The 14,066-nt window shown below is 33.7% G+C and overlaps 1 protein-coding gene and 1 non-coding gene across 2 annotated transcripts in view; one reads left to right on the top strand and one right to left on the bottom strand.

Annotated features, from left to right (window-relative positions):
• LOC150075844 (solute carrier family 15 member 1) overlaps positions 1-14,066 on the top strand; it is a 154,860-nt gene that overhangs the window by 43,342 nt on the left and 97,452 nt on the right. Inside the window, exons 3-5 of the mRNA XM_090388171.1 lie at positions 5,112-5,253; positions 7,568-7,651; positions 13,162-13,261. Coding sequence (XP_090244297.1) covers positions 5,112-5,253; positions 7,568-7,651; positions 13,162-13,261 — 326 coding nt within the window. The remainder of the gene's footprint in view (positions 1-5,111; positions 5,254-7,567; positions 7,652-13,161; positions 13,262-14,066) is intronic.
• Positions 513-585, bottom strand: TRNAR-CCU (transfer RNA arginine (anticodon CCU)). The gene has a single exon. It is a non-coding gene; the product is annotated as a tRNA-Arg (tRNA).

Here is a 14,066-nt window from a genome sequence, read left to right as displayed (position 1 = left end):
AGAATACCATTACTTGAAACAGTTACCGTCAAAATTAAGGAAAAATTAATGAAATAAAGAATGCAACCAGCCGCTCCAAGGAGATACATTCTAAAATGAAAGCACAAATTCATCTTGTAAATAAGTTGTCATCCCTTCATAAATGGCAGATATTATATAGAACAGAACTATTCTTAAATGCATAAAAAATATATTAAAGAGTATTGATTCCCTGTACTTTATGTTATATTTTTAATTTTAAAATACTCTGTGTTAAATTTCTATTTTAATTACTGTAGAATACAAAATTAAATCTATAAACTCCTTAAAAGTTAGTTGCTAAAATTGCCACTGCATCTTAAGGCACTGTTGTCTTTGCATGTTTGCTATTTTCAGTGCTTTGGAATTATATGTGAAAGATTTCACGACATAATTAATATATTGGCAGACTATATTTCAGTGTTTGAAGAAGTACAAGATAAAAGAGGAAGGAATGGGAGAAAAAAAAAAAAAAAAAGAAGTAAAAGGTGGGATACCCCTGGCGGGACTCGAACCCGCAATCCCCGGTTTAGGAGACCGATGCCTTATCCATTAGGCCACAGGGGCGACAAGAATAGTTTCTTATCGTTGCACTTTAAAAGACGCTTTCGTTTCCGTTCTTTAATTTCATAATTATTATTTGAAAGTTTCATTATTTGATGACAAATTCTTGACTTATATATATACCAACCGGGTAATCCTGCACTTTAGTGCCATCAGGCACCGCCAGCTTCAACTTGTGAATTGTATTCTGACGGGCAGTTCCGACTTGCTGAGCATGCGCGACACCCACTCTATCTGCCGGTTGCCGTTATATCTGCCAGTCTGTGCTGGGAATTGTTTTGGAGCATGCGCGATACTCACTATATCTGCCGGTCTGTATACTGGCAGTGCACTACGTACTCGCAGTAATTTATTTTTTCGTTTTATAGCACTTGATTCTAACAGTTCGAAACTGTTATATTTATCGAAAGAATATTTTCTGTTTTTGTGCTGAGTGATACGCAAAATTTGATCTCTGAAATAAGTCTAATTTAGTAACGTTGTTTTACAAAGATCTTTTCAGAATCAAGAAACAACTCTTTCTTCTCCTCTCCCCCCCTTCTCATTCGGCAAGCTGAACCGATTATAACGATTCCTTTAGTTGTCAGTAACGGGAATCGTGACCTGTACAAGTTTTTGTGAAAATACTGTCAGGGCCGTACTTATGAACAGGCATATGAGGCTCTGGCCTCACATGGGCTCTCTAATCTCAAATTTTTAAAGCGATTTCTTTTTAACTCCCTGAACTAAACTAGGGCCCACTTGTACCTACTGTGTAAACAGAGACAGGTGAAATTTACTGAAAGTGTGGATGACTCATTTCTGCAAAAGAACAGATTAATTTCCAGAATAAAGGAAAATCACTCTCTCCTAATTCTCTAATAGGGTGTAACAGTAAAACATAGGTTGACCACGGCGAAAAATATACGCATCAGGAATATGCCTTAATTAATCTTTTCCACTAGCCATGAACACAAGAAAGCAGTTGACCAGCAATGCTGCTCAGTACAGTATTTGGGAGTTGGTTGTAAATGTGTTATGGACACCACTAAATTGTGGAATGCCCTTTAGTTCTTAATTCGTGCATTCTATAGTAGCAGCACTATTGCCTAAAGGCCAGAGGTGCAAACAATTTGTACCCAGGTCTCTTGAAATCCATTTGTTATCTGTAAATTTTATTTGTTCTACAGAAACTATTTTAATTGGACCACCTGTAGATTTCAGAATCTATATAAGCTGAGATCCAAAAACTGTGAAATTCAGTTTAATTTTGCAGTTAAAAATGGGCAAAAGTATGAATCTGGAGCATCTAAATGAAAGAGGCATGAGAAAAAGATCAAATTCAAAAACAAAATAGATTGGAAAAAAAAAAAAAAAATATATATATATATATATTTTTTTAACTCTGGTATCTTTAAAGGGGGCCCTGCAAGAGCTTAGCACCTTGGGCCCAAGAAGTACAGTCCTGAATACTGTAGATGAATTTTACATGAAAACCCTGGTTGTACATGGGGGGGGAAAAAAAAAAATCAGATATTTCTGTTTATGTAACTAACAAAACTAGCTAAATTAAAAACATCCTCTTGCTATTGTGGCTAGCGACTCTTAACTTTTTTTTTTTTCTTTGAAATCGAAATAAAATGAAATCCTCCCATAGTCACCAATTTCCTTTTGATCACCAATATTCTCTCACTGGTTATACAGTATTTTCATTTCAATGTACTATCAATTATATGACATTAAATTTTTGTTTGGCATTTAATAGATGTCACACGAGCAAAGCATCTACTTTCTTCAACTCTCATTCCCATGTAGCACCTGTGAGACACTAGTGACAAGTGTCTAATCTTGCTGTAGAGGTTTCATTTTTCTGGCTAAATGCGAGCAGCTGACAAAAATACAGACCTTCAGATGCTTGCGTGGCATCTTATCATTATTGGTTTCTCTCATTTATTTTTGTTCGATATTGCACCCAGGGCCATGCCAACCCGGTGTTCGAGTATGCGACGAACACTGGCGGCGGCTGATATCCTACTAAATTGTAACCAATACGTTAATGCTCGAATCAAATTTTCACATCTGCAAGAACCTTTAACATTATCTCATCTGATTGGAGACAATGCAAATCTAGCTGAGTTTTTTGCATTCTTGAAGCAGACACGATTATTAAACAGATTTTAACTGCAGTAGTAAATAGAATCAGGCGCAATATGGCCTTAGCAGCCCTTGCACCATTAAACAACAGACCAACAATGGGCGGCCAATATGATGTAGAATCTAAGCATAATTTGAATAAAGAAAATACAAATAAAGAAATTCTTGTCATAATAAACTTTTTAAAAATGATTACATAGTGAACCTGTAACTTTTTTGATTCTTCATTCATATATTAGTAGTTGTTGAGAGCCCATTATACAGTATTACACTGTTAAATGATAGGGATGCTTTCGCTGAGACAATTGAATCAAATCTAGGGGAATTAGTCATTCATACCTAGTCGCCACCAACTAAAAACTTTTGTCAGTTACGTTATAGCGAGTATCGTTTGCAGAGGTATATTATAATTAGATTTGTAAATTTAAATGAAGTTAACAAAAAAGTAGATATAAGAGAACACTTTTTAGGTTTATCCCCTATAACAAGTTGGACTGGAGAAGGGTTAAGTATATTTATTTTAAACAAATTTAATGAATTAGGCCTTGATATTAATGATATGCACAGGCAAGGTTATGACAATGGAGCTAACATGGATAATGATGCTGCCAAAAGGGACAAACAGTGGTTTGCAAAGAAAAATTTTAAATATCAACCCCCGTGCTTTTTTTGTACCCTGCACTGCACATGGTCTCAACCTGGTGGTTAATGATACTGCCAAAATTAATTTTGAAACAGTAGATTTTTTTAACTCAGTTCAAGAATTGTTTATATTTTTTTCTTCATCCACGCAACGTTCGGACATTTTGAAAAAACATGTTTCGTAAGTGATACAAGATGGGGAAATCGTATAGATGCAATAAGGCCATTAAGACAAGAAATTGGTGAAATTTATGATGCCCTTTTAGAAATAATGGAAGATAAGAATAAAGATGTTAAATCGCGACACCAGTCAAAATGTTTAGCCTTGAAATTAAAATCATTTAAATTTATATGTTCAATAGTAATTTTGTACAAAATATTAAATAATGCGAATGCAGTAAGTAAAACAATGCAAAATCCAAAATTGAATATATTTTCTTGGCTTGATCAATTAAATAATTTATCTAATTACTTATAAAGTAAACGATCTGATAGTGGATTTTTAGAGTTTTTAAATGAATCAAAACAGTTAGCCGAAATATTTGAAACCAAAACTAAATTTCCTGATGTCTCTCTTATACGTCAACGTAAAAATAAAATTCAGTTTGAATCATTTGATTATGAAAATCCAGATGAAGGCATAAACGATGCACAGTTAAATTTTAAAATTAATTTTTATTTTTCAATACTAGACACAACAATAAGACAGGTTTGATTTATTAAGAACACATAGTGATGATTTCAATTTTTTATATGACATACATAATTTAAAGCATGTAACCGATCAAGAAATTCTAAAATGTTGTAAAGATTTGCAAAATAAATTAACAGACTATATCAAGAACGAAAAGAATATCGATGCCATTGACATGACCGACGAATTAAAAGTACTTAAAAATATTTTAAAACCAGATTTGATAGTAACAGAAGTATTAGAGTATATTTTTGAAAATAATTTATGCCCCACTTTTCAATGTAGTGATTGCTCTAAGAATACTTCTTACATTGCCAGTGAGTGTAACTACCGGGGAAAGATCATTTTCCAAATTAAAAATAATTAAAAATTATCTTCGTACTACAACGTCCCAAGACAGATTGGATAATTTAGCACCAGCCTCGACAGAACATGATTTAGATGAAAGTTTAGGTATGGAGCATTACATGATAAATTTTCAGAACTGAAACCCAAAAAGTTCAATTTATTTAATATCTAGTAATTTTATTTAAATTTATTTTAAAAGTTAAATATGCAATAACACATGAATTAAACTTTATACATGTAATTATGTTTAGTTATAAATAAAGGTTATTATTATATATTTATACCAATTATTATTAATATCTGTTTTCACGATTTTTTTTCAAAACTAAGTGATATTATTTAAAACATACATATCAAATTTCGATAAAATTTATTCCACAAATCTGTCTTAATTTTATGTTACCTTTTCATGTTCAAATATGTGTAGCAAGAATAAAGCGTGATCAGAAAATAAAATAAAAAAATGTAAATATTATTTATAAATTGTGATATCGATAAAATATTATTACAAAAAGTGTTATTTATTTTTGGAGGGGAGATTACAATGTTCCAGGGTGGCCAATATGGCTTGGCCCTGCTTGTACCATATAGCTAATAATAATAATATATAGCAAGTCCATTGTTAATTAGTAACAATGGTTAATTGATTATTGGAACATTGCTATCACTATCTAAATTGCTACTACTATTTTAATTATGTTATTTTTTTCAGCTATCCTCATCCTGTACCTGACAAAAATCCTTTTCTATGATGACAATACAGCTACTACAATTTATCATACATTTACCATGGCTGCTTACTTCACTCCAATATTTGGTGCTATGATAGCCGACTCTCTACTTGGAAAATTTAGGTAAGTCGAAGATGCAAAGTTATCAATAGAAATATTTATATTTGTCTATTACACTATCATACTCTTTGTGCAGTAGTATCAGACTGTCTGTAACCATATAAAAGCAAACAAAATTTACATAAAATGGTACTGTTACTTCTCATATTGTGAATCTCTTCACAATTAGTTGTTCTACTCATGCCCTCATATAATTTTGCCTCATCTGTGGTAGTAAGAGCTGAGATCAGGCACATACTCAGATCTACCTTTTTCATTGCTTAAAGCATTTGCTCGAAAATTTCTTGGAATTTGTCTGTTATTGAATTAGATTCTTTAGAAAACAATATTTAACTGTTAGCCTGTCATGAGGGGTCAGTGAGATCCCCCAGACAATATCAACTTGTGCTCTTCATCTGCTCTGTCTGCTTTTGAAATTGTCTTTTTTTTATTTCTTTTTTATTTATTTCTCCACTGAAAATTCCAGAAATCTTTGCTAATTATCACACAATTAAAAAAAACTCATTAATTAAGTTAAACTGAAATTATATGCACATGTTGAGAGGCATCTGTCATGTAGCAGATTAAGATACCGTCATAATGCATTGTTTTATCTAGATCAGTGTAAATGCAAGTTCCTTTCAATGTCAATATTTTTGTAATTTTAAAATTGCACATTTCTAAAAGTTGATCTGCCTGTGAGGGGTGAAATTTGGAGTATGTTGTTGAAAAACATCATGACTCCTGACTGGTGAAACTTCTACATTATCTGGTCTGCCACTGCATGACAGTTGGGGGGGGGGGGGGAACTACAATAACTTATAGAAAATAGTAATTGGAAGGAAAACATAGGCCCAGTGCAGACTGTTTTCTCTGGTGATTGCTGGCTCTTGACATCCTTGTTGATCCATAATCAGAAAACTAATTGCAGCCCTATGAAACCACACTTTGCAAAACAAAACCAACAGATATATTTATTTTAAATGATATATCATATACTTACTATCCACTGTTGGATCCAGAAAAAATGACAGAAGGGGCATCATTTGTAACATGGTGCTCCCCATGTCACCATTTTTGACAGGGGGGCACCATTTTGTGCCTTGTTTGTGCACACAAACAAGCCACCAATAATGCACAGAACAAAACAAATACAACACTCAAACGTATGTTACTGGTGGACATAGGCACACAGCTAAACTTTGAATTACTTTGAAGTAAACATTACGCACAACCAAACTGTGTGGTGCCTTGAACTAGAATGGTGATCAAATCAGCGTCAGTGTTACCATCAGTTGAAAATAGCTAAGCCACAGTGCAAAAATAGCTAAAATCCTAAATGTTAACAAAAAAAAATTTTTTTTTGCAGCTAAATGGATTTAAATGATTGGTGTATACTCCGAAAAACGACAGGGAGCACATGTGCCCTGGTGCTCCTACCCTGAATCTTCCTATGTTACTATCTTTTCTGTGTGATGTGGAGAGGAAGGCGATTATATAACCACAGAACTACCTGCGAAGGCACTGCACTTTACCCATTAAATAATAATACTGGGGAAAGCATAACTTGCATGACAAGTGCATGCTGAACTTAAAATTGGTAAACTCTGTCTACAATATACTCAGTGGCCAAATTAGAAACCTTTATATCCCTTTCCAATTTGCTAACAAGGGGCTGTAGTATATCTCCCACATTTGCTTGTTTAAAAATTTGAAAAGTGAAACTGCTGTAATTGATAATCATTCAGTTTTTCCTCTCCATATCTTGCAGTTATTGAACCAGAAAAGTGAAATTATCTTTATACAATATTTAAGAATCATTCATGTTATTATTCAGATACAGCATAGTATCATTTTGTATGTAGTGATAAGCAAACTAGGTTCACTATGTTTCCTACAACATTAGTTAATAAAGTAACAAATCAAGTTCTCTGCATTATCCGCAATGTAAACTTTTTGAGCAGTTTCAATAAATGAAAGCTTTAATCTTAAAAAAAAAAATTGCTGTACTTCGTATTGAAATAAAATTTTCTTTTTTTTTTTTTTTTTTTGTTGTTGTTCTTTTTGCTTGGTTGTGATGTGCTCACAAACATATAACTTGTAGGATGGATGTATCCTGCAGGTAATATTTTTGTTATCCCCTCCTCCAATGAATGGTACTTCATCAGCCCCCTTTTCAGCTATCCCTTCAGTTTATTAATTTATCATTGAACAATATTTATCATTAATATTATTTATTATTTTAATGTGTTTGTTTTTTTATTTGCAAGAATTTCATTTCCAGATTTGTTAATGTTATTTTTTTGTGACAAAGATTTTTATTTCTTTTTTTTTCCAGGACAATATTTTATATTTCAATTATATATGCAATAGGAAATATTGTTTTGTCTGTTGCATCTGTTCCAGATCTTTTGCCTGGAAGGTATGATTTTTCTTATTTAGTTTTGTTTATTATATAATTATATTTAATTTTGTAGTTAAATTATAGATAATATAAGCTACTTCATAATTTGATAGTATCTAACAGAGCTATTATGCTCAATACATTCTACATTGATATCAATATTTGTGGAAGAATAATAACAGAAATTTACATCAATATGATATGTAGAACACTTCCATATCATACAGAAGTGTTCTATGTTTACATCTTATCCTTCTACAAATATTGATATCAATGTTGAACACTGAGCGTCATAGCTCTGTTATGTACTATCAAATTCATAGTATCATACGGAAGTGTTCTACATATCATATTGAGGTAAACTACTTCATAATATAAGTTTTTATTCTTTAAGATGGTTTAATTAAATTTTAAATAATTATGCTAAAATTCAGATTTTCTGAAAACTTTCCATTTTTTTTTTTTCTTTCTGTGGACACTTTCAGAAAGATGTTAAAATTCAGAGTTGTTACTTATAAATGTTTTTTTGTTACACATACAAAATATATTCTTAAAATTGCAATGTATTAATATGTTAAACATTTACATTATTGAAACATTTGTATTATTAATGTCCTGAAGTACTAAAAAAATCTGAGTTCTGAGTTATATATAGTCTATAATTGTGTACTTTCTCTGAAAAGGCAAATGAAATGAAACTTGGTAAATGAATTTTCTGTTTATACTATGGGACATCCATAATATTACCAGAAGAATTTGAAAAATAGTAGTACTTTATCCTGTCCTGTGTTTTTGTAGACAGCAGGATTCAAAGTTCCTAGTAAATGCAATAGTCTTAATACACAGCAGAATGAACTTTGTTAGCATGAATTACTTAGTGTTACAGTACAGTAGACTTTTGATTATATGGGGGTGGATTATCTGGATTGTGGACTGACTGGAGTCTCTATAACAAGTAGAAATTAGCATTAGTAGAGGCATATGATGCAAGAAAGCAAGCTTATGCAGCATCAGCCAAAAAAAAAAAAAAAACCACTTCCATTTCACTCCTCTGTTCGTTCAAAATACCTGTCCAGCTGAGCCTTAAATTTATTTAGGCTATCAACTTCCACAACAAGGGATGGGAGTCTGTTCCACCAACCACCTGTTGGTTGGAGGAACAGAAGGCAAATTTCTGCACATCTATCCTACATCTGTCTTTCTTCAATCTGAATTTATGCCCTCTCAGGTGATTATTCTGAGCAAGAGGAACAATCCCATTGGCATTGAGCATGCTCAAACCATTCAAGGCTTTATACACCTCTATCAAATCACCTTGCCGGTGCCTAGTCTCCAGACACTGTAATTTGCAAAACTTAAGCCTTTCTTCGTAACAGCAACCCTTTGTTCCATTCACTAATCTTGTTGCCCTTCTCTGTACTCATTCCAGCAGCTCTACATCCTTCTTGAAATGAGGCCTCCGGACCTGTATACAATACTCAAGGTGTGGCCTGACCATTGCCTTATACAAGGGAATAATCACCTCCTTATCCCTGGTAGAAAAATTCCTGTATATCATTGACAGGACACCATGAGCTACTCTTGCAGCCCATCTGCACTGCTCAGAGAACTTCAAATCTGCCTGCACAATTACCTCCAGGTCCTTTTCATTCTCTACCACTGTCAGTGTAGTACCACAGAGTTGATACGTTGCTCTGGGGTTGCTGTTTCCCCATATGTAGTACTTTACATTTGTCAGTGTTAAACTTCATTTGCCACCTCTCAGCCCATCTGCTCAAACTTTCCAGATCCTATTGCAGAAGCATAGCATCAGTAGTGTCCTTAACAACCCTGCCTACCTTTGTATCGTCTGCAAACTTGGACATTAAGCTTGATATACCATCATCAATATCATTTATAAATACAGAAAACAATAATGGACCCAACACTGAACCCTGAGGGACTCCACTAATAACATTAGTCCACGATGAGCAGTGTCCATTGATTACCACTTTCAGTCTTCTCCCCCCCTCAACCCCTTTATCCATAGCAGCAATTTGCCTCCAATGCCACACTGCTCCAATTTGTTTTGTGCAGCAGTCTTTCATGTGCAACAGTATCAAAAGCCTTTCTAAGATCCAAATATACAATATCAAAGTTATTCCCTTTTGTGACTGCATCATAGTATCCAATCAAATTGGTCAGGCAAGACTTTCCCTTAACAAAACCATGCTGTGTCCGAGCTGTAACTGAAGTCTTGTCTAGATGATCCTGCAGTGCTTCTTTAGCCAGTGCCTCCATTAATTTTCCTGGAACAGAAGTTAAACTCACAGGTCTATAATTACGTTGATCCTCCTTTGTGAATTTGGTTCACATTTGCACATCTCCAGTCTGTGGGTACCTCCCCTGAGTCCAAGGAAGCTCTCATAATTATGGCTAAGGGTTTTCTTACTTCCTTTGCTTCCTCCTTTAATATAACTTGATAGATCCCATCCACTCCAGGTGCCTTTCTTGTGTTTATCTTCAATAATTTCTCCTCCACTTTACTCTCAGTTATTACAAGATTATCTAGCTTACTGCCAGAGTTGAATACATCTCTGGCATTCCCCTCAATAACTCCTCATCTATAAATGTCGATGAAAAATATTTATTTAGTTTGTTAGCTACCTGATCAGGATCATCAACAGTTGAACCATCGATATCAAGTGGACCAATCTGATTCATCACCTTCCATCTAGAGTTTACATACATAAAGAACTCTTTGCTGTTTTTCTTTGCATCCTTTCTCAAAGATTTCTCGTAATCTGCCTTCGTCTGCCTAACCTCCTTTGTAACTTGGTTACAGATCAACTTATATCTATCATAGGCTTCTGTGTCACATGTTAATTTATATGTATCCCATGCATTTTTCTTCTCTGCCATATGTCTCATTAGTTCATCTGACATCCATTTAGGCCTAAACCTTGAACAATATTTTTTAGTTGGTATGTAAAGCCTAGTAGCGTCCAAGATAAGTTCTTTGAATGCCTCTCATTTTGAATTTGCTGTTGGTAATATCATCAGTTGATTCCACTGTATAGAATTTAAATACTGTCTCAGACCATCGTAGTCACCTTTACGAGAGCAAAAACCCTTCCCTTTACCCCTATTTGTGTATGTTGCAGGTATGTTTCTATCTCTGATCCAGATTGGTGCAAATGTTCTGTGGTAACAATACATTGTGCTTTCCAGTTAAAATTCAAGCACAAATTCACACATAAAATGAGTAGGTTTGTTACACACTCATAGAATGTTCCATTTTTCCTGAAATTTATGTTTGACAATTTATCCTTACCGTGTGGAAATTTAATGAATGAAAACTATGAATTCTCAACAATAAAATTATTCTTGGATACTTATTGGGCAAAAGTTGGATAATCAAGAATTGTATTTGATCCACGAAGCAAGTGTGTATCACTAATGCTGGTCTTTGTCATTCAGAAGCCTGTAGAGAAACCTGAAATACTTTAATCTACTTTTGTCAATTTATGTGTTTGTACCAAATTAATTTTAAAATAAAAAAGTTATGTAGTTGTATCATAGTAGTCAGATAAATATGCATTCAGGCAGAATTAAAAGTTTTTGCAGTTTTAATGAAATTATTATAGTGTTTACATATAGTGGGACCTCAGTTAACTAAACTTCTGTAACTGCGATCTCTCTTCACCAAACCAGTTGGGCAAAAACAGAATAGTACTGTTTGAACTGTTAATTAAAAAAACTGATATTTGGCAACAAAACAAGATTAAGCATATTTTTGACAAAAGTTTATTCAATATGTGTAAATGTTGCACACCACTTCTCATTGGCTTTGACATTCAAATGTCAGGATTAATTGTGAATATGCTCAAACTCATGATCGTCAAGTGAATCCATGACCAATTCAGTATTTTTTTTTTTTTAAATTTTGGCAAGTATAACAACCAGATTACTTTTCATTTTAATTAGAAAAGAGATAACTTATTAGAAATGGATATTGACTGGTGCATTTTAAAACTAAGCTTGTCATTAAACTTAAATATCATAAAAAAGTAAAATTACAAATTTTTTTATAATTTTTCTTTCTTATGACATTTATGTATCTATTGAATACTACCATACTGTATTTTATTTAATAAAAACTTTTGAAAATTACTTTGTACGTAAATACTTTTTATTACAACTCATCCCCAATTGAAAAGGCAAAAAAGTTAAGGTTTTATTATCCAAGATTTCCATTTGATTTTTGTTATCTGAGATTTCCATTATCCAAGACAGTCTTGATCCCATTCATCTTGGATAATTGAGATCCTACTGTAATACGGCACCTCCGTAGCCAGGTGGGTAGGAGTGGCAGTACGTAGCACACGTTTCTTGATTATACCAGGGTTTGAGCCCGTGACCACCAAATACGGAGAATGCGGAAAGGTCAGGGAATGACCACCGCATATCCTCAGAGCAATATGGCCTTAGTTGCTAATGCTCCTAAAAAACCAAATAACAACAACAACAACCTACTGTAATACAAATGGTCACAAGCTATATTCGTAGATGACAATGAACATTGTCATTAGACTTTTAGGATTTTCCATGGAGACCAATGACATAATGAGACCCTCAAGAAAACTTCCATAAAATCTTATTTTTAGTATTGGTATTGCCAAAATGAAGCACGGGTCAGTCTTTCTTTTCAGTATTTATCCAATCCCTCTTTAAATTTAGATAAACTTCCAACCTCCACAATAATAGTGGAGGTTTATTCCAAAAGTCAGTCTTTGACTAAAACAAATTTTAAAGAAAAGACTTGCTCTTCAATCTACTTGTCAACCCCCCCCCACCAATTTTAATTTATGCTTCCATGGGTATGTCACATGGAGAAGCATGATAATTCCCTTGGTATTTAATTTATTCAAACTTTTCAAGGCTTTAAACACCTCAATCAGGTCATTATGCAGATACTTGGTTTCAAAAAAATTTAGCTTGAAAAACTCAAGTCTCTCTTGTAAGAATACTCCTTCATGCCCTCAACCATTCTCATTGCTCTTCTCTATACCCTTATAAACATGTCCACATATTTCCTAAAATGGGGTCTCAAGCTGTGTGCATTTCAAGATGGCCTAATCGTTTGTTTATGTAGTGGAATAATCATCTCTTTATCTCTGATGGCAAAGTTCCTGTATATCATTTTAATTCATAACCAGAAATGATATACAAATTTTTACCTTCAAAGCAGTTTTTTCTTTTCCAAAATATCACAAAAAATACACCTTTTGAATTGATCATTTGATTTATATTCATCCTGCATAACAGCTAACAAGGAACCAACAGTGATGGTAAATGCATCTGTAAAATAATCTTAGCATTATATTTATTTTTCACTGCACAGGATAAACATTACCAATTTTCAAAATGTTTATCTATTGAATATAGTATAAAATAAAAACAAACTTCCTTTAACTTTTTGAGAATATAATGCTTCTTTTTTAGTTTACAAAAAAATAAATACAATAATTATATGTTCTCTGTTGCAGTGCTACAACTATGATTGGCCTTGCATTGATAGCTCTAGGAACAGGTGGCATAAAACCTTGTGTATCAGCATTTGGTGGCGATCAGTTTAAAGTAGGCCAGGTAATCAAAATTGTTTTAAAAACTTTTTTTTTCAAAAATATTTAAATACTTTTTAAAAATTCAGCATTATTGTAACAACATATTGGCATTTTATATTAGGTGAACAAAGCTTGATCATCATGCAACACAGTGGCAACCCCCAAGGCAGAATGCGCTGGTCCCACAGGAACTAGTAGTTATTGGTGACTCTATTGTCAGGGAAACGGGGAACATGGTATGTAAAAACAATAGGTGGAACAGGACCAGGGTATGTCTGCCAGGGGCAAAGGTTGATGACGTTGTAGAGCAGATATCATCTTTTAAGGGCACAAAAGGTGATATAGTTGTACATGTTGGTACTAACGACATTAAGAGTAGGAGACTGGCGGAATTACTTAACAAGTACAGGTCACTGTTCAAAAAAAGCTGTGAATTAGGGTTGAATTTGAAAGTGTCTGCAATTCTGCAAGATGAGAGCCTTGTCGATCAATTCGGCCCAGGAAAGATTGTGCAAGGCTCAAGGGATAGAATTTTTTTCAGCCTGGTCTGTACTTGTTAATAGGAGAGACTGCTTCTACAGGGGTGGGACGCACTTAAATAGAAAGGGTGCAAGAATATTTGCTGATGCTATCAAGGCAGTGTTAGGTGGGTCAGAAAACTGCTAGCTTGGGGGATTAATAGATTAACAGTAGCCACTGGCAGAGGTGAAAGTGATTCTTGCACTGCTTCTATTGGAATGAGCAGCAGCCTGGAAAACAAGATGCAGGATATTTCAGAGACTGCTGTGAGTCATTGCGGTACAAGTAAACACATGGGTTGTGTTAGG

The sequence above is a fragment of the Mastigoproctus giganteus genome, chromosome 13 (assembly GCF_048544385.1).
Source record: "Mastigoproctus giganteus isolate SK-2022 chromosome 13, ASM4854438v1, whole genome shotgun sequence".
NCBI lineage: Eukaryota > Metazoa > Arthropoda > Arachnida > Uropygi > Thelyphonidae > Mastigoproctus > Mastigoproctus giganteus.
The sequence above is the reverse complement of the archived record's forward strand: the minus strand, read 5'-3'. Positions and strand labels throughout refer to the sequence as shown.